The 20363-nt window shown below is 59.2% G+C and overlaps 1 protein-coding gene and 1 long non-coding RNA gene across 13 annotated transcripts in view; one reads left to right on the top strand and one right to left on the bottom strand.

Moving 5' to 3' along the window:
• Window positions 1–278: 278 nt before the first annotated feature.
• PITPNM2 (phosphatidylinositol transfer protein membrane associated 2) overlaps window positions 279–20363 on the bottom strand; it is a 140186-nt gene continuing 120101 nt past the window's right edge. For 4 of the 12 annotated variants that reach the window (XM_035706416.2, XM_035706417.2, XM_049101567.1 and 1 more), the window contains 21 exons: window positions 19113–19421; window positions 18060–18155; window positions 15897–16001; window positions 15622–15692; window positions 12602–12849; window positions 12023–12212; window positions 11780–11899; window positions 11056–11273; window positions 10419–10597; window positions 9153–9323; window positions 8483–8632; window positions 7294–7458; window positions 6431–6592; window positions 5421–5569; window positions 4972–5088; window positions 4557–4673; window positions 4293–4441; window positions 4050–4199; window positions 3518–3701; window positions 3309–3437; window positions 279–1305 (listed from right to left, as the gene is read on the bottom strand). In XM_035706416.2, coding sequence (XP_035562309.1) covers window positions 928–1305; window positions 3309–3437; window positions 3518–3701; window positions 4050–4199; window positions 4293–4441; window positions 4557–4673; window positions 4972–5088; window positions 5421–5569; window positions 6431–6592; window positions 7294–7458; window positions 8483–8632; window positions 9153–9323; window positions 10419–10597; window positions 11056–11273; window positions 11780–11899; window positions 12023–12212; window positions 12602–12849; window positions 15622–15692; window positions 15897–16001; window positions 18060–18155; window positions 19113–19421 — 3557 coding nt within the window. In that variant the 3' untranslated portion in view covers window positions 279–927. Of the gene's footprint in view, window positions 3217–3308; window positions 3438–3517; window positions 3702–4049; window positions 4200–4292; window positions 4442–4556; window positions 4674–4971; window positions 5089–5420; window positions 5570–6430; window positions 6593–7293; window positions 7459–8482; window positions 8633–9152; window positions 9324–10418; window positions 10598–11055; window positions 11274–11779; window positions 11900–12022; window positions 12213–12601; window positions 12850–15171; window positions 15342–15621; window positions 15693–15896; window positions 16002–18059; window positions 18156–19112; window positions 19422–20363 lie in introns of those variants that run through there. The other 8 variants (XR_007406091.1, XM_025473728.3, XM_025473732.3 and 5 more) reach the window with 8 other exon arrangements.
• On the top strand, window positions 15996–19139 carry LOC118352384 (uncharacterized). The gene is made up of 3 exons (XR_004809428.2): window positions 15996–16762; window positions 18747–18918; window positions 19013–19139. It is a non-coding gene; the product is annotated as an uncharacterized LOC118352384 (long non-coding RNA).

Raw genomic sequence — 20363 nt, 5'->3', positions numbered from 1 at the left:
TGGCCCAGGTGACTAGTGGTGTCGTCTGTAAAGCAGAGGGGCTTTCTGCATCCACCTCACTGGGTGGCCTCGGAAGGGGCTGGGAGGAGGCCCAGGGCAGGGTAAGGCTTGTGTGACTGTATCAGTATTAGCCATGGCGAGTGCAGTGGGCACTGTTTATCAGGAAAGACAGCCTCTCCCCACTACAGTCTTAGCTCCAGGACAGGCCGTGCCCCCATCCTGGGCCCGCATCCCCAGCTTGTGATCTGCAGTTGCTGGTGCAGTAAAGAGACCAGAAGGAAGCCTTCCTGCTTCTTTAATTGGTGTAACAGACAATGACACTGTATACAGAGCACACTCAGGCCCGAAGGTGCAGGGGTGGCAAGGGTGGATGGGGCGAGTCAGGACACTGCTCACACATGGCCCAGACAGAGACAGGAGGGGGCTGAGACGTGAAGACTGCGACGAGGCGGGCGGGTGGGCGGGCAGGCAGGCAGCTCAGATGAGCTGGGAAAATTGGGAGTGGGGTCTCTGCTGAATCCCTCTTTAGAAATCAAAGAGAAGGCAGGTGGTTGGATCTGGAGTGGTAGGCTGAGGCTCAGTCCTGGGGTTGGGGTTGGGAATGGGGCTAAGGCTTCTACTCTAACAGGCCTGGGGTGGGGGTGGCAGTCAGCAAGGCCTGCCTCACCCTTTGGTTATGACTGGTCAGGCCTGAGCCCTGCAGCTCAGCACCCAACGCTGTAAACATTTTTGGTATTTTTAAAGGACTCTGCCCTCCCTCTCTAAGTTTCTGAAAAACTGGTGCTTCCTTAAGAAGAGAATGTGCCAAAAGGAATCTTAAAGGGAGGCAGGAAGCAAACCTGGATATAGAAGAGATATGTCAACGGGGAGGGTAGGCTGCCCATCTCACCATCTATGGCTAAGGGCCGCTGGGAGAGGCCCAGGGGACTATTGCTGTTGTCCTTGGCATGGCTGGCAGCTGGGCAGGGAGTGCAGAGCTTGGGGGAGCTGCCTGCTGGGAGAGGCCGAGCCCACTGCCCACATGGCCTCCCCGGGCCAGGAGGCTTCCCAAGCCTTTATTGCAGGCGGGCCCGAGACTCTTCCAGGTGCTTCTCCGGATGGCTGGTCACCGAGGCGGTAGGCAGGATGGGGTGAGGTGGGGCCGACAGAGGAGGAGGCACTGGCCACAGGGGCCCCTCGCCGGGCTGTGATTGTCGGGCCGAGCGGTTTCCCGCCGGGGAGCGGGGGGGTCAGGTATTGCACTTCCATTGCAACACTTACATTAAAACTTGGTCCATAAAATAATCGTTGCTTTATACATAACGCCTGAAACAAAAACAAAAAGCTACATCTTAAATATGAACAAACCCTGAAGGTCCTATCCCTCCAGAAATTTTTCTCTGCACAAAATAAATAGCTTTCACTCTGTATAAACCCACTTTTGCAGAACGTTTACACGACCCTTTGGCTGTACATATCTACACACAGGAAAATGTTAACATCAATCTGTGTACCTCCCCGTCCCAGCCCATGAGGCCCTGAGGCCATATCCAGGTTGGCAGCAGCTTTTCAGAGTCGGAGCCTGGCCAGGCAGGCTCCCCCGCCTTAAGTAGAAGGAGGAGGAGCAGCAGAAGGGCCACCCGGAGTCAAGCTGAGATCCGTGGTTGGTTCTGGGGAGGGAGGGCTGATGCTCAGACCCAGCGCGCAGGACATTGTGGTCCTTACCAGGTGGGGAATGGAGTCATGGCTGCCTGCCCTTAAGCTAACGAAGCAAGTTGTGGCTTCTTAGATTCGGCATCAAAACGGAATTGGCATTAAAAAAACCTAAGTGTGTGCCCCACTCACCCCAAAGTAGAAATTCAGTGGAATTAATGGGGGTCAGGTGAGGCAGGGACCCCATGCCCCACTGTGTGGGCAGGGTGTAGGGCCCCGGGACCCAGAACCAGGCTGGACTCCGTCACAGTGCTGGGTGTTTTCATGTGGAGGGGCTGCGCTTGGTACTGAAAGAGTTAAGAAAAGGAAGCAGCCAAGGATTGCTCTTTTAAAAAAACCTCATAGAAATCAGATTGGAGAAGTAGAAAGGTGTAGAAACGCAGGAGAGCCAAGGCACATGGCCTTGACTGGTGGCGGGCGAGGAGTGGAAGAGGAGGCTGGGCCTGGCTAGGCCCAGGAGCCCGAGGCATGGCTTCTCGGGAGCCGGCTCTGGGCCTCACCAGCCTCGCCGCCGGACTGGGTTCCAGGTGGGGCACGTGGACAGGTGGGCAGGGGTCCGGGGCTGCCACAGCGCTGGCGGGCCAGGCGGAGCTGCAGAAATTAAGATATGGCCTTTCTCTCCTGCTTGCTCAAGGATTTGCCGCCCTGGAGCCTTCTGTGTGGCTATAGGTCCCAGATTAGCGAACGCTGGATTTTCATGCATGTCTGTAGCCACAGGAGACGGTAATGGATCTCCACTCTCAAAAATCAGTGCAAAACCAGTGAGGTTGAACAGTTGAGTAACTCGAGTTAACAAGAAGCAGGCTGTCCCCCAGTGGAGCTGCTACCAAGTGGGAGGGGACCTGTGGGGGTCAGGGTGAGCTAGTGGATGGGAGGTGACAGGCTGGGCCCAGGCCCAGCGTCAGGATGCTGGGAGGTCAATGCAGGGCAAAATGTCTAGGAGTGCCTCGTGGGCCAGTTCGCATGGGGAGTCCTGGTCCCTCTGTCATCCTGGGACAGGTCTTCCTGCAAGCTGGAACCCCTCAGACCCTAGGACATGAGGCAGGGGTGAGAGGGCTGTGTGGCACGGCCTATGTCCTCCGCCAGGCCCTGGGACAAGCTTGTCTCCAGTCGACATTGTGTGCCCAGGCCAAGCCTCCTGGCGGGGCTGGCCGCCCTGGTCTAGCACCATGGAGACCACAGCGCCTCACTAACGGTGTTCTACTTGGGGCCTGCGGCTGCCCCTGGCTCAAGCCGGCCAGCCATGGTGCGGCCCCAGCAGCCAGCTGCCACACTCATGCTGCGCTGTCCCCGCTGCTCGCCATCTGCCTGGCTCTGTGTCCGATCATGCCGGTGGCCAGGCCCGCTGGGCTGGGCTGAGATGGTGCGGAGCAGGTGGTTCCGGGAGCGCAAGAAGTCACCCTGGCCTGGCAGGCCGAAGCTGCCTTTCCGCAGTGCCATGCGGGTGGCCGCGTTGCGGGCCGGCCGTGCCCGGTGGTTGTACTTGAGCTGGGCCAGGTGAGCCGCATAGCCATCCGTGATGAACTGCAGGGAGGGGGCAGTGAGGAAGGTGGACGTCACGGAGCCGGGCTCTGGGGGGCTGAAGCCCACCAGCCCACCACGGCTTGCCCGCTTACCTGGCACTGCTGCTGCAGCTTCTTGGTGGGCCGGCCCACGATGTAGATCTGCATGGGGGACAGGCTGATGGAGCTGTAGACTGCCACGTCCTTGGTGGAGCCGTAGGCCGCGTGAACGCGCAGGTGCAGCTGTGGGTGAGATTGGCGTGGGCACGGGCACAGCCCTCCTGCCCCCAGCCCTGCCCCAATCCCTTGCGCCTGGGACCCACCTCAGAGATGAGCAGCTTCAGGAAGTTGGCCTTATGCCGTAGCGGGTCATGCACCAGGCCATCACAGAAGGACACCACACCGTGGGGGAAGTTGTGCTGGGCCAGCCATGCCACCACGCGCTGCTTCTGCATGTCAGGCCGGCCCGTCACATAGATGATGAGGTAGCCCAGGTCCTGCCAGTGCCTAGGACGGGGGGTGAGGCCTGGGTGTCCCATGGTGGCCCCATCCTCCCGCCTGGGCCACCCTGTCTCCTTGCCCAGCCAGTCTCTACTTGAGCCCTTGAAGAGTGCATCTCTGGGCTAAGGAGAAACATTAACAGCCACGAGGACAGTCACCCAGGTCACACAGTCCCCAGGGATGCCTTCTACAATAGGTGTCACTGTCTTGTTAGGAGTCCCACTTCTTAGGTGAGCAACTCTGTGAGCCCCTGCCAAACGTCCCCTGCCCTGGTGCCCAAAGTCCTCCCCAGCTTGGCCTCTGGGAGCTTCCTGCCCCTGAGCCCGCCCACTGTGCCCCTTGGGGGTCACTCACCGCACCACGTCCACAGCCCCAGCCCGCACTTTGGGGTCGCTGCCCATGATGGACACACTGGCGGCAAAGGAGCCATCAATACTGAAGACCACAAACTCTGTGCCCTTGGGCAGCACGGTGATGTAGCTGTCAGCAAACGTGTGGTCTCCCCTGGGAGAGGGGAGCGCATTAGAACCCCTTAGACACCTTCTTCCTGCCCCAGAGGCAGGTGGCTTGGGTTGTGCACTCCCCAGAGGCACGTACCTGACCACCATCTTGATGGGGTAGACGCCCACACCCAAGCGGTGGGTCTCGGGGATGGTGTAGGAGACCCGCCCGCTGCTGTTGGTCACCAGCGTGTCCAGGTACAGCCACTCGCCCGAGGGTGGCTGCATCATGATGTGCACATCCACCTGGGAGCCGGGCAAGCTGGTCATGAACGGGCTGGGCCCCAGGCCTCCCTGACCCCCTACTCCCTAGCCGGAGGGAGGCAAGCGAGGGGCTCCTGCAACTTCCCCATGTCCTCACCTTCTCCCCAGTCAGAGTGACCATATCCAGGGGCCCATACATGAATCGGCCCGTCAGAACCTGTGGGCCATCCTCGTTGGCGACTGCGTCATTGATCCGGTGGTTGGCGGTCACATTCTGGGGACATAGGGAGTGAGGCTGGTCAGGGTAGGAGATGGAAGGAGGGCCGGGATCTCCTGGGCCTGGTGGCTGAAAGCCAGATGGCCCAGGTTAAAGTCCAGCTCAGCCACTTGACCTGCATGGCCTTGGCACACTTCCCCGTCCATACGTGGGGTAAGAGCTCCGGTCTCACAAACTGAGGGTTAAGTATGAGCATGTTTCTCTGTGACTTAGTTTCCTTGTCTGTGACAGGTTGTCTTGTGAGGATTCAGTAGGACAACAGATGTGGGGCCCGTGAGCCTGGACGCCTCCTCACCCTCAGCTTCACGTGGGTCCTCTTGCGCTGCCACTTCTCTCTTGGCTTTGAGGGGGTGAACACTGAAACCTCCTTGCCATCCAGCTCCAAGATGCTGGAGTTGTCATGCCTCATGACCTGGGAGGGGAAGAAACAGGCCATGGGACACTCTCAAGCCTGTGGCTGCCTATTCTAGTGGCCCTAGGAGCCAGAGACAGCAACCTGTGAGGGGCTGGGGGACACTCTTCAACCCACTCCACTCCACCCTCTGGTACCCCCAAATTCACATGTCTTCTGAATGCACACAAACGTTCACCCCAGCCCGGCACCTGTCAGGGTTCCTCCGTCTTGCTTGCTCTGTAGTCTGACGCGCCTCCCCCCCTCATCTATGATGTGGGGCCATGTCAGCAATGGTGACACCTGGTCCTTGCGTGAGGCCCCAGTGCTGCTGGCAGTGGGCCCCAGGGTACCTGTCTCAGCAGGAAGGAGACCACATCTGTTGACTCCCAGTAGCTGGCGTGGAAGAGGTGGGGCAGGGCCACCGTGGGGAAGGCCGTCAGGGCGTCAGGGCAGTACAGGGCATAGTCGATCCGCTTCTGACCCCACCATTTTGCTGCAACTGCCAGGAGGAGGGCCTTGACTGGGTTGGCCCTCAGAGGGTTGCCAGGCCCCTCGGGCTCAGCTCAGCCCAAAGGCTAGACAGTCTCCTGGTCATCTGACCAGGAAGAAGGGCTGCAGCCAAAGCAAGCCTCCTCCCCAGCTGGGTGACAGGAGGGAGCGGGGAGGGCACAGGACTCCAGGATAGCATGCAAGCAGCCAGGGGCCCTGGGATGAGAGCAGCCAGGGGCCCTGGGATGAGGGCGGGGAGCCTCCGTGTGTGAACTTAGGGGGAGGAGACAATCCTGGCTTGGAAGCAGGTCTATCCCTGGTCCTGTTGCTGACCCTGGTGACCCCCTATCCTGCCCTCCACCGCCCCCGATGTCCTCTCCAGGCCTCTCCTGCCCCGGCTCTGCCCTGCAGGCCTCAGGCTGGTGAAAGGCTTTGTAGGGGTGAACCCCAGGGCAAGGCCTGATGTCCCCTCAGCACCTGGGAGCTTGCACCCCAAGTGTCAAGGCCTGGGTGTGAATCCTAGCTCCTACTCAGGGCTGGGAAACCACCCTGGCTCCAGACAAGGGTTAAAAAGTGCCTTTCTGATGGCTGCATGCAAGAGATGCTCAGTAAATGGTGCCTGATGGGGGTCAGGGCTCTCCTGTGTTCTGCCTGAGGCCTGTTTGCTGCGCAGTCCCTTGGTCCCCACCCTCAGGCAACTCCCAACCCCTCCACCTCCTCCCCAGATCTGAGTGCTCCCAGCTCAAGCCTCTAGCTCCCTGGTTAGGCCTCAGCGGACAGGGCCTGGTGGTGAGATGTGCCTGGAAACGGTGAGTGACCCCGGTTATAGGTGGACAGCGTGTGTGGGCAGAGGCCACGTGACACCCAGTACCTTCTCTGATGTCCAAGTCAGGGAGGCGGGGGGCCTGCTCCAGGCTGGGGCTCTCTTGCCCGGCCTGTGGGTAGGAGCCTGGGGTAGTGGGGGAGGGAGGGGGCAGGGCGAGCAGAGACAGGCGCCTGACGCTGGGGGTATGGCTGAGTGATGCCGGGGCCTCTGGGAAGCAAGAATAACAGGGCAGGGGTCAGCCATGCTGGGGCCACTAGGCTGTCATCAGAGGCCAGGAAGGATGCTGGGAAGAGTGCCGGGATCCTAGGCCCTCCTTACAGAAGGATACTCATGCCAGCCTCAGCTCAGGCACCCCTGCTCAGCCAGATAGGCACCAATCACACGGTCAGGGAGGACGGAGGGGCAGCTGGCCCTGGGGGCTAGAGAGGGTGACCTGGGCTCTGCTTCCAGCTGCTGAGAAGTTTCTGAGGAGCCAAGCAGTGGAGGAGGCCATAGAGGGACAGCCACGGTGAGTTCTTGCCTGCCTGGCTCCCCTTAGCTGCCCCCCGTGGCTTGTCCAGAAATGGCCCACAGCTTTTTCCTCAGGGAGCCCCAACCCCCCTGGGGCTAAGACCCCTCCTCCCAGGCCCATAGCCTCCCACCTGAACTTGGCTCCACTGGGGTACCCCTTCCAGTGCTCCCTCCCTCCAGAGTCCTCTATGGACATTTGGGGCCCTTGTAGGTATTGAGCAGCACCCCTGGTCATGACACACCAGCACCCACAGTGTCCTTCCCAGCTGTCTCCAGACACTACCAACTGTCCCTGGGTTGGGGGAGTGTGTGTGTGTGTGTGGGGGGGGGCGCAGACCCCTCACTGTGACGGAGGGGAGGGTGCAGGGAGGGCAGGCCCCTGACACCACTTCACTCACTCTGGGCAATGCTGGATGCTGTGTAGCTCTCGGCCATGCCCGACACCTGGCTGGCAATGCTGATCTCACTGGCTCGGCGGAAGCCTCGGGTGGTGGGGGCGGCACTGGGCGAGGAGGGGGCCACATGCTCTTGAAAGACCGTGTTGTGGGTCTGGAGTGCGTCTGCTGCAGGTAGACAGGGACAAGACCAGCAGTAAGAGAGGGCCCACCCCAGCCCAGCCCCCCCACGGGCCTCCAGCCCCCCCGGCCCCCCGAGCAGCGGGAGGTCGGGCCCCGTGTGCTCTGGGCTGGGCGGGCCAGAGCTGAGGCTGTGCCGGCAAGGCTGACACCTCCAGCTGCAGATGAGCTGTGGCATCTGAGCACAGCTGGCAGTGAGGACGGGACCAAGCGTGCCAGGACCTGCCTGCTCAGGGCTGAGAGGGCAGGGCACAGAGCTGAGGCAGGAGGGAGGGAGGGAGGGCTGGGGCAGGGCTGGACAGACAGACTGACACAGATACAGTAGGTGGGGAGGCAAGGCGGCCAGGCTCACGCCCCCCCTGGCCACCCATCTTACCCAGCACACAGCTCCTGATCTTGGCTAGCCCTCCCAGCCTCAGCCTGGCAGGGTCTGACTACAGCACACTGTGGCTGGGTTGAGGGGTGCCAACGGGAGGGCCTCAAGTGGCCTCCGGGGGATGCCCAGTACTGGGGACTGAGGATGAGGCCACATCCCTGTACGGCCCTCACACAGGCCACACTGAGCCAGCTCTGAATGGGTGTCTGCGGACAAAGGCAGGGAGAGTGGGGCTCGGCTAGAGGGCCAGCGTGCAGAGGGGGCGCATGAGGTGCTGGACTCCCTCAGGGAGGGAAGGAGGGGGACCCTGGGATCCACCCGTCACAAGTGAGGCTTGAGGCCTCACCCGTGTCCTGGCTGCCCCCACCAGCCTCACAAGTGGGGGACAGAGCCTTTGGAGTGACAGCCATGCTAGGTGACTCTGGGGTGACCTCTCCTCCCTCTGGGCTCCTAGGCTCTCGGTGTGCAGAGAGGGGGCACCAGGGCCTGATCCTGAGGACTGGTCCTGTCTGGTCTCTGTGGGACGCCACGGTCCCACAGACTCCAAGTGGCCAAGGAGGGCATGGAAGCCCCTGAGGACAAGCAGTCAGCCAGCGAAGCAGACGCCACCACGAATGAACGGGGGGTGTTACAGACACTCAGCACAGCCCGGGCTCGGGCGGGGCCCGTCTTGCCAGGTGAGCGCGGGAACAGGGATACTGGTTTCCAGGAAGCCGTCCCCTGGGGGGAGAGGGGCCAGGGGCCCGCCCTCCAGGACCAGCTCAGGGTTTCTCTGCACTGTCTCGACTGGAGGCAGATGGGAGAGAACAGACAGGACAAGAACAGACACTCGCGCGGGCAGTCGGGACACGCTCCTCCGACACAGACACATGGGGCTCCTCCAAGACCAGGATGGATAGGATGCCGGGACACACTCCAGGGTGGGGGATGGGGACTGCCCGGGAAAGGCCAGGAGTGGGGCGATGGGCCGCCCTCGCACAAGTACCCTACTCTGACCCACTCTGCAGCCCCCCTGTCCTGTGACCCCTAGCCGGCCGCTGCCACCGTGGGTCCCCATGCAGAGCCCCACTAGGTCCTCGGCTCTGCCTCAGGCCACAGGAGGGGATCCTTCCTAGTCTGCCACCTGGCCCCAGGGGTGAGGCCCCATCATCCCCCCTTGCCGGGGTGCGTGGGGTCGATGCGCCCGTACTACACTGGGTGTCCAGTCTCCAAGAGGAGCTCAGTGCAGGCTGCCCCCTCCTGCCTGCAGGGACCCCAGGCGCGCCCCACCCGGCCCGGGCCCCCCCCCGCCCCCAGCGCCTCTCACCCAGCAGCGTGGAGCAGCCGTCCCCCAGCGGGTAGCGCTGGTAGCGGGGGATGCTGAAAGGCGGCAGGGCGTGGAATCTCCGCTCCAGCAGTGGCTCCAGGCGAGAGGCCGACGGGTCCGCGGGGTGGAAGAGGTTGTAGACTTGCTGGCAGGCTGGCCGCAGCTGGAAAACTGAGGGTGGGGGGCAGGTGGGATGGCAGGGCCTTAAGGAGGCGGGGTCCACAGCAGGAGTGGGGTGGGGCAGCCGAAAGTGTGCCCCTAGGATTTGGGATCAGTCCCAATCGAGTGGAGCCCTTGGCTGTGCGATGGGGCTGCTACTCTGAGCACATTGTGGTTGTTGGGGAGATTAGGCGAACGTAAGGATAAACGAGCAGTAACAGACGCCTCACTTTTAAACACACACACATAGGAACAGGTGCTATATGTTTTGAAATCCCCCCGCCATTTAACATAAAAATATGGACCAACTCTTTTACTTCTAGTACACTCCATCGTGCACCTTGCCAGGATTTATTCAACCACCCCCCCCCCCCCCCTGTCTGTGGAGGGATGTTTATAGTGGTTCTGTTTTTTCACAATTACAGATGATATCGCCATAACATCACTGTCCCTGAGTCTTTGTCCACTTATATATAAGCCACCACTTACTTGCCCTTGGACAAGTGTCTCTGAGCCTCAGTTTCCCCCTCTGTAACCTAGGGATGTAACCCGGGCCCTGCACGGCTCCCTGGGCCACACTGGCCGATCCCAGGGGACCCTGCAGGGACTGCTGCTCTAACAAGCTGCTCAGCTGGCACGTCACACCTCCTTGTCCCTGTGGCCATGAGGAGGGTTCCTGGAGCAGCGTGGCTGTGGCCCTTCTGGGACTGGAAGGCCAGACACCTAGGAGGATTTGAGGGTGCCTAGCTTCCAATCTCTTCCTTATGGGAAGACTTTGGGCCCAGGAGACAAGGTGTGTGTGTGTCCATCTGATATCAGACAGCCCCCTCCCTTCTGAACCTCAGCTCCCAGAGGTACCTTGAAGACTCAGTGGAGCAGCAGGGGTCAAGAGATAAGGGCTAGACATTGAGCTGCTGGAGTTGGACCAAAGGAGAGCAGAGAGCCTATGCTGGGGGCAGGGGGAGGTGCAGGGCGGGGGCAGCGCAGAAATGAGGCTGATGCACGAGGGGCCTGGGATGTGGCCATGGCCTTGTGACAGGGATCCACTGAGACCCTCAACCCAGTACATAGGCCCCCTGCCCCGTCCCACCACTGTAGAGCTCTCACCATCAAGGGTAGGGATGACGGTCTTCCTCAAGGCCAGGACCAGCCCCAGCGGGCACCCAAAGAGGAAAAGATCTGCGATCTCAAAGTCAAATTTCCCCACGGCCCCTGAGCCATCCAGCATGGTGGAGCTGCTCGAACGGCGGGAGCTGGGCTCGTTCCTCAGCACACTGGCATGGAGGCTGCAGATGGGGGTCACACCACACACCCTCTCAGCACCAGCCTGCCCTCAGCCTTCTAAAGGAAGCCCCCCAGCGGTCACCAGGCCCAAACGAGGTTTGGCCCCTGTGTTGTCCTGCAGATGTGGCTGCCCAGTGCCTGCTGGGACACCCCTGGGGACAGCTGGTCCCAACCTCTCTTGGGGTGCCACTGCCTTTGGAACAGCCACCCCTGATCAGTTCTGTCCCCTGGCTCTGCCCAATCCCCAGACAACCTGTTCCCTTGGGCTCAGGGTGGGCTTTGGTGTGTAAGACCCCTGCTGCACCCAGCAAGCACTTGCTCCTGGATGAAGAGCCATGGGCTTGTCTGGGTCTCCCAGGACCTCATGTTAGCAATCGGCGTGACCTGGTTCACAAGTCCCCCTTCTCACCCGGCCACAGGCCTCGTGGGCTGACCCTCAGGCTCCACGGACCCCACCCACCTGGATAGGAAGGCCTGGTGCTGTTGGATGGTGTCCAGCTCATAGGTGGATGAGTCGCTCCTCTTTCGGGGCCACTGCCTTTTGGGGTCCTCAACACCATTGCTTCGGGGAATATCAATGTTGCTGCGGCTCAGGTGCCGGCTGCTCTCCAGACCACCGCTGCCACTGGTGCCATGTGCCGCATTGACCAGGGTGCCGGGGGACAGCAGGTCAGTGTCCTGGAACAGCCCCATGCAGGCTCACTGCCTGGTGGCCACTGCCTGGCCAGCCTCTCACCCACGCCAGAGAGGGCAAAGCCCTGTCCCCCAGGGGCCCCACTGTCCTCCCGGACCACTGCCTGAGTCCCAACAGCCTTTGTGCCTGCCTGAGCTGGCCACCTGGATCTCTGCTCCAATCTCCCACTGATCTCACTGCCTTGCCTGGTCCACCCAGGCCATTTGCTGCTCCGCCTCAGAGGGACCTCAGATCCTCTCCTGCTGGGAAGTGCAGAGGGGCCAACCCACTACACCTCCCAGGATCAGACCACAGTCTGGGGCAGACCCTGCTGAAGCTTCATGTACATGAGGCTGTGTCCTGCTACAGCTGCTCACCTGCCCCACACACCTGCCCCGTCAGCTCTGGGCACCTGTGCTGGCAACCTCCACCCTTCCCTTGCTGGGGCTAAAGGTTGATATAGTTCCTGTCCTGGAGTTCCCCTGCCCTGGGGGCCGTGGGAAGCTGGTACCTGCACGCTGGCCACACTGCCCCGACGGCTGCTGCTCTGACTCTCAGACACTGGCTGGCTGCTGTAGCATAAGGCATCGAATGCCAGGATGCCTCCCACACAGTCCCCAATGAGGCAGATCTAGAGAGGGAGAGACCCCAGAGGCCTGAGTACCTGCCCTGCTTGCTGGGGTGCTAGCCAGGGAGGGTCATCACCCCCTGCCCTGCAGGGTTTCCTTCTTCCCTTCCCCACCCCACGACTCACCTGCCCACTGAAGGTCATGCCCTCCTGGGACTTGATGAAGTCCCCGTAGGCAAGGTTGGCCCGCTGAATCACTGTGGCAATCGCCTCCTGGTACTGGGGTGAGGAGGTGGCCAGCAGGGGCAGGGCAGCCAGGGGGATGTGGTCCTGGCTGCTGGACAGACAGCCTTCATCGTGGCTGTAGGGGCTGAGGCTGGGGGAGGGTGCTCGATCAGGAGAGGGCACAGCCTCAGCTCAGCCCAACGGGCCCTCTCCCCAACCAGAGCAGCAGGCCTGGAGTTCCTGCCGCTTGAGAGCCTCAGGGGTGACTCGGCAAACGTTATGAGACCACTTCTGGGCCAGGCCCTGGAAGCCTGGGTAAGAGGGCCGGGGAGCACGGCCTTGTGTCTCCAAGGCAGGTCAACACCCCCACCTCACAGATAGGGCAGCTGAGGCTGTCTTGGGCCTGGGACCCCTCCTCTGTAGGTTCTTCACCTTTGGACAGAATGGACTGGATGGTAATTACGGACATGGAGATGGGGGCCAGTGTTGGGGGAGTGGCCTGACCCTCAGGGGTGGGTGGTCTGGGTGTCATGCACTCACTTGGAGACAAGGGCGAAGGCATCGGAGCAGATGGGCGGGCAGGGCACCAGGCGGATGGAGAGGCGGCCCAGGGCACTGGGGTAATGCACACGCATGACGGTGTCGAACACGGTGGCGATGGTGTTGGCGTCGCCCTGCTTGGAGCTGGGGTCTCCAGTGCCCGTGTCCAGGATGGTCCCTCCATGCAGCACCAGCAGCAACACGTGGATTGTGGAGGCCGGCGCAGCCAGGGGTGGGCTGACCTCGTCCTGCGCAGGTTGGCGGGGCGTCAGCTCCCCGCTGGGCCCCTGTCACCCCAGAGGGAGGCCCATCTGGCCCATTGCTCCCTCTCCGAAGGCCCATTTCAGTTCCTCAGCTACAGGGCCAGGGGTTGGCCATCTCGACCCCTTCCCCTGGGGAGGCCGAGGTGGTTTCATCCTCCCCACGAGCACCCTGCTCCCATCAGCCAGCCTCCAAAGCACAGATTCCACTTCCCATCAGGGGGCCCAGGTGGCAGATTCCAGCCTTGGCGAGGAGGCACCCAGGCCATCCTATGTGGGCCTCTGCAGCTTGCCTGCCCTCCGTGCATCTGCACTCAAGGCAGCTTCAGCCTGGGTGGGCGGTGACCCCGGGCACTGGACCTGCAGCTCTGAGCTCCCCCCATCCACCCGGGGCTTCTCTTTTACCCTCTGTGCTGCTATTCCCGGACTCTCTCCAAGACCAACGTCTCCAAGCATCTTAGAGCAGAGAGGGAATGCAGGTGTGCCTGTCTGAAACCCCATAATTTGGGAGAGGTCAGTGATTTTACTTCCTGCCGGTCAGGCCTGCATGTGAGGTCAAAGTCAGCCCTGAGACTTGCACACATTTGCACGGGGTATGGAACTGTTCCATTATAGCTGAGGTGGTCGTGGCCCAGAGAGTTCAAGAGACTTGCCTGATGTTACACAACACATCAGTGCCAAGCTGGACTGGAACCCAGAGCTTCTGCCACCAGTTCAGTTGTCTTCCTGCCAACCCTGGCTGTGGCCCCATCCCCAGGAGTCTTTCTCCACCTTAACTTGTGGTATGTGACTAGGGGAACTAGGACCAAGAGAGGCCCCTGCTGAGTACCTGCCATGCCCATATTATGTCCATGTGTGTGGAGCACAAAGAGAGGGGCTGAAGACAGAGGCCTATCCCTAAGGAACCAGGGAGACAGACCAAGGTGCTGAGACCACCTGGAAGGCCCATGTGGGGACAACCAGCCCTGACCTAGCCATGGATGGTGTGCGGGGGGTGGGGGCAGCAGCAGCACCCAAGTGTCAACATAGTCCAGGCAAGGAGTGGGCAGCACAGGCTCTGGGCTCAGGGGCTGGTGAGGCTGCCAGGAAACGCAAGGGAATGGGCTGGCCCAGGAGCCACCAAGCAGTGAACAAGGCAGGCAGGCTGGTGGGGGTACTGGGTCCGGAGCCAAGGCAAGATGGGCTGCCTCCTCCCCGAGAGGTGGTCAGTCATTGGCCAGCTGTGGGCCCTGGGGCCTGGGCAGGAACACATACATGCCCAGCAGAGTGTGGGAATGATTCCTGTCTCCACATGAGGACTGCCCACCACTGGCCCTCCTGCGCAGGGCAGGGCGGGGCAACCAGCTGCCCAGATTAGCAGCCAGGAGGAACTGCCACATTGTCCCAAGGGCTTGCTTATCAATAAGGCTGGGGAGGGCCTCCAGGAAAGAATATCTCAGGGCAGTCTCACCATCACTCAGTTAGACAGAGGGAGCCTAGCATCCCTCAGAAGCCCAGGACGGGCTAGGGTGGGGAGTGAGAGCCCTGTGCCTGTCTTCTGAGACCTAGTGCTAGAGTTTGGGATTGCTCTGGGACTCCCAGAGGCCAACTGGAGACATGGCTCTCCTCCCATTCATGCCTGCTACCGGGGCTCGCCCCACCTGAGACTCAGACTAGAGCCCTGCAGGAACAGACTCCATGGAGGGTGGAACGTGGCAGTGGGCCTGAGAGCCGTGGGGCCAGCTCTGGAGAGCCAGGGGGTCCCTGTCAGTGTCTCTAAAAAGCCATACCCTCTCCACAAGGCTGGGAGAGGAGGCTCCGGTTTGGGGGCTATTGCAAGCCAAGGGATCTGACTCTGGATGGCGGTGCCCCAGAATCAGCGCTGGGTTCCAACACACATCACGAGGCAGATTTCGAGCCCGAGGCCCCTTCTGCTCCTCCCAAGGGGGCTGTCAGAGCTGTGTGCACCCTAGGTGGGGGGGGCTCCATTTGCTTTGTCTCACCATCAGCCAGCAATTGCAAATCAACTCCCCTCATCCCGGTTTGCCTTCTAAAAAGCCCACATTGACCTCAGACCTCAAAGCTGAAAACCCGGAGTTGGGGAGGGCGGTGTGGATGCTGCTTCCTCTCCCTGGCACCTGCTCCAGGCTCCCCAGGGATCCCAAGTTCCCGAAGGTGCTGTCTCCACCTTGGGCAGCTTGAGGCCAGAGCAGCACAGTGACCACTGCGTGTGACAGCCCCGCCCCGTGCAAACAGCTCTGACCACCCACAGCTGGAGGAGGACAAGGGGCGTGAGCTCTGTGCAAAGAACCCCCGAAGCGGACACAGGCGCTCTACAAGGCAGCTTTATTGGACACTGAGAGCCCTGCGAGTCCCTGGCGGGGCAGCGGCCGCCAGCCGCATCACTTCTGCCTAGATGGTGTTCGCTTCCTCCCCTTCCATCTGATTTTCTTCAGCAAACGCAGAAAGGCTGGGTACAAGGTGAAGATCTTTTTTTTGGTCTGGAATTTACAAGTTTCTCATTTCACTTTCCACAGGTGGAGCTGGGTCAAGACCTTCTCTGGGGGCTGTCTGCAATCCCTGTTGGTTCTGGGGGATGGCGGGGCAGGGAGGGAAGGAGGCCCAGGGCCTCTCTCTGATGGCACCTAGGCCACTGCAGTTATGTGGCAATGAGTGCCATGTTCTGCCTCGGCGGCCCCACATGACCACAGCTCCCTCCCTCTGCAGCCCTGGGGGCCATGGGCAGCACAGCCCCTGGCCCTCTGTCCCCGGGGCACCCACCTCAATGATGTTCAGCTGCTCCACACTGGAAGCCACCCTGAATTCAGGGGTGCTCTGGCGGTATAGACCGTCTGCAACACAGAAGCAGTGGGTGCCGTGAGCAGAGGAGCAGCCGGGCAGCGCCAGGCCCATGGGACAGAGGCAGTGACCCTGACAAGTGGTGCCCTGGGGACTCCCAATCCCCCTGGATGCCCAGCACTACACAGGAGCTGGGTCAGAGAGAAGAGGCCTTGCCTCTGCAGCCCACCCCCACCAGCCACCCCCAAGTCAGGTACCCTGTGTATCCTCCGGCTCAGGACTTTCAATTTTGTCCATGAGGTCATTGGAGCTCCACTTGGTGATGTCCTTGGGGAATATTTCTTCTGAATCAGACAGGTCCTCTGGGGAAGAGAGAGGAGGGCTTCAGCACCCCCTGGCGGCGGGCCTGAGGGGGCCTAGCTGTGCCACTCTGGGGGCTCCCGCGCTTCTCTGGCCTGTGCACACTTCCATGCTTGCTTCTGCCCTTCACCCCCTCCCTTCTTTAGCAGGGCGGACACGTGACCGACGCCCTTGGCGCTTCTGTCTGACCTTTTCTAAAGCTTGTGATAATGTTCACACAACATAAAATTCACCATCTAAACCACTTTAAGGTAGCATTTAGCACATTCACGATGCTGCACAACCACCACCTCTGTCTGGTTCCAGAACATTTCCATCTCCCCGAATGGAAACTTTGTACACATTAGCAGTCACTCCCCACCGGCCTCTCCCCCAGTCCCTGGCGACCACCGATCTACTTTCTATCTCTATGGATTTGCCTGTTCTGGACATTGCACATAATGGGATCAAACAATGTGTGGTCTTTCGTGTCTGGCTTCTTTCACTGAGCGCCATATTGTCAAGCTCCATCCATGCTGTGGCAGGTGTCAATGCTTCCTTCCTTTTTATGGCTGAATCCTATTTCACTGCATGGTTGGACCACATTTTGTTTCTCCACCCATCATCAGCTAATGTTCCTGACTCTTTTCAGCATCGACAGATGTACAGCCTAGATAGAAGCGTTGCTGTGAACACTTCCACCCGTTACTCCTCTTGCTGCTTTTATGAGAACTTCAGCCTGCAGCTGTAGGGGCTCTGGGTCCCTCCTCCAGCCATGCAGCAGGTTGGTGGGTGCTTCCCCAGCCATTGCCCCTCTGGCATCTCCTGCTTCATTAATTCTTCTCTCTTCCTGTTTTTTTTTTTTCTAAAGTTTTACATTAGATGTATATTTTCCTCCAGTCAGGGACTCACAGCCAGGAGAGGGTGCCCCTCTTGCCCTGGCTGGGGTAGGGTGGGATGCCCAAAACAGGTTTCCTCACCCTTGGGAAGGCCTAGAGTAGAGAAGGCAGCTCTCGATTCCCATCTCAGATCCCTTTTGCCTGGACACTGAGTTGCCAGGTTCCCCCTTGAGGACCAGCCAGTTAACTAAAATACCATAATCAGGTGGCTCCTCTGTCTGCTCTGGCCCATGGCTGCCATGTGAGAGAGGGCTCTAGCCTGCCCCTGGTCTGCTTAGTCCTGTGGGCAAGACTCTCCCCACTTCTGAGTCTGTGCGCTGGAAACCTATCTCTACAGACCTGTCTGCCAGCCAAGAAGAATGGCCAAGGTATGAAGCAAGTGAGAGAGTTCAGTGCAGCTGACCTTTGAACAACACAGGCTGGGGCGCCAATCCCCTCACATAGTCAAAAATCCACGTCAAACTTCTGATTCCCCAGAAACTTTACTAAGTATAGCCTATGTTGGCCAGAAGCCTTAGTGGACACATAAAGAGTCGATAAACACATATTTTGTGGGTTATATATATATATATACACACACACACATATGCATATATATTATATATCGTATTCTTACAATAAGATGAGCTAGAGAAAAAAGTTATTAAGAAAACCATAAGGAAGAGAAAATACGTTTATGGTACTATGTTTATTGGAAAAAAAATCCACCTGGGAGTGGACTATGCAGTTCAAACCCGTGTTGTTCAAGGGTCAACTGTACCCACATCTATCCAGCAAAGGCATGTGATTCAGCAGGCTGTACGCTCACTGTACGCTTATTTTGGGATTAGTGGGAAAATGGACACTTTGCATATTTCTTGCTTGTTTGCATATGCAAAAGTTTCTACATTAGATGGACATCCATTTAACCAAGAAAAAAAGAAAGGTCATTGCAAAGATTTAGAAAACTATAAGAGGCCATGTTTTTGTAAAGTTTCTTGTGGAAATAAACTCACATGTGGAACAAAGATCCCGTCTGAGTATAAATCCACTTGGGGGAGGGTGCTCCAGAGAACAGTCCCTACCTTCCAGGCCCAGTTTATTCCCAGGGTGAGCCTGAAGCCCCAACTCCTAATGATTCCATCTCCTCCTCCACCCGACCCTCTCAGGTCCTCCCTCCCGCCCCTGGGAAGAGCCCCGTACCATGAGCGTCGAAGTACTCGTCGTCTGAGCTCTCGTCTGAGTCCCGGGCGATACTCTGCATCCTCCACTCGGAGATGCTGTGGCGGGAAGGGCTGGCTGGAAGGCAAAACCACAGGTTGACTGACCAGCCAGCTGGGCTGGGCTCAGCAGGCAGAAGGCAAGCAGAGGTTGATGGTGCTAGAGCAGGGCCAGGAGGGTTCGGGAGAGAAGGGAGGAGTGAGGGGCACAGTGACCCTGGCCCATCTCAGTGGAAGCTCCTGGAATGTTCAGGATGATCCCTCCCAGACCACCAGGCACAAGGTAGTTGTGTCCCAGGGAGGACAAGAAGTAGGAGGGAATCCGGTTTAAGGCCAGGACGTGCAGGCACTCAGGCCAGGATCCGCTCCTGTGATTTGACCAGGATCTGCCCGGGAGTGAGTCCCTTAAACTCTCCTGCAGCAGAGCAGACAGGCAGGCTGCGAGTGCTCTGTCAGGAGGTGAGTGCCCTAAAAGGCATCGACGTATATACAGCCACAGATCCCTTCAGCATGGAGACGGGCAGCCTGGCGTGGGGAAACTGGATTTGCAGACGGAACTCCGGGTTCTACATGGCATACCCTGTTTTTTCCCAAACAGCCACAGCACTTTTCCAAAAGTCCTCCCAACAAAGGCCTTTCTCAGAATCTAAAGGTTTTCATTCTCCTTCAGCCTGGCTCCCACCACAGGAGCAGAGACGCCTACTGGATGTACTGGCGGGACCTACCCAGACTCTGTCTCCTCCTGGGAACTCTGACTCCTGAGAGCTGTAGCTGTCTGGGCCCTAGGAGAGGCTGGGAGCTGGGTTCCCACTGGGCCAGCCTGTCTCACTTGGCCTTTGTAGGTGAGTCTGGGGGTACCTGCTGCGGGGAGGGCACCCTGGGCTCACTCTGAGCTGGGGTGCTACCTACCGGCAAAATGATTCTGATGCCCTACAGGTGTGGCCCACAAGGCTGGGAAGCAAGAGTCCGTTTCTGGAATCAGAATTATCTGGCAGTGGCAGGGGTGAGGGCTGTCCCTGAGACCCCCAGTGCTCACCTCCCCGCTTAGATGACCGTGAGGACTTGGAGGATGTAGACCACTGTTTCTTGAGGCCCCGGCCTGCCAGGGGCTCCCCGCTGCTACTGCTGGGCTGGGGGGGCTCCCCAGGGGCCTGGGCCTGGCTGGCTTCGTCCTTGGCCAGTTCGGCAGCCTCTTCATCATCTTCATTGAACTGGGCCATCTTGCGGGACAGCATGAGCTGCGCTTCTTTCTCCAGCTCCCGGATGTTCTCCATATTGAGCCCGTACCACTCGTCCTGCCAGCACCAGGCCTGTCGGTGGGCCCTCACCATCACCTTCCGCAGGCCTGCCCCCAGGTGGTGGCGGTGGACAGGGGTTGGGGAGTGGGGGGTGGAGGGAGAGAGACAAGAGAGACGGGCAGGGTTAGCCTCCAGGGCTGGGCGTGGGGCTGGGAGGCACCCCAAGTTTATACCCATTGTGTGGCTGTGGACAAATCACTGCCCCCTCCATGCCTCAGTTTCCCCATCTGCAAATGAGGGATCTGGCTGACAGATAGCCTCACGAGCTCTCAGTGGTTCTATAACCAGAGCAGAGGTGCCTCCTGAGGGATTGTGCCCACTCAGAAGCCACAATGAATTTTGGGGGGCTTCTGGCCCCAGAGGATGCTGAAGGAGGACTCCCTGACAACCTTCTCCCCATTACACTTTTGCTGTCAATTTTCCACATGGAAATCAAGTTCTAGTTCAAAGTGGGTTAGTCTTTTTTTTTTTTTTTCCAAACAGAACATGTATACATATAAAATAAGATACAAAATAAGACAAAGTAAGTTATAGAAGACTGTATCATGCATATAAAATAACTAAAATGAGATCACTTTCAAGGTATAAAGGATAATAAAAGAGCTTTAGGGACAGAAGACAGATGGGGGTTGCCTTGGGCTGGGGGTGGGCGTGGGGGTGACTGTGAACATGAACAAAAGACTGGGGTGATGGAATGTTCTAGAACTGTGTGCATGACTCGGAATATATAGCCACTTATAGAACTGTCCTCTTACAAAGGGTGAATTACATGGTATGCCAAATTAGACCTCAATAGAGCTTGTTAAGTAAACATTAAGAAGAGGGGTGCCTGTGGCTCAGTCGGTTAAGCGTCCGCCTTCAGCTCAGGTCATGATCCTAGGGTCGTAGCCCCGCTTTGGGCTCCCTGCTCAGTGTGGGACCTTGGGGGGACTGTTGCCACCTCTCTCTCTGCCCCTCCCCTACACTTATGTGCACCCCCCTCAAATAAA

Source organism: Canis lupus, chromosome 26 (assembly GCF_003254725.2).
Source record: "Canis lupus dingo isolate Sandy chromosome 26, ASM325472v2, whole genome shotgun sequence".
Classification (NCBI taxonomy): Eukaryota; Metazoa; Chordata; class Mammalia; order Carnivora; family Canidae; genus Canis; species Canis lupus.
Note: the sequence above shows the minus strand (reverse complement) of the source record. Positions and strands in the feature narration are given on the sequence as shown.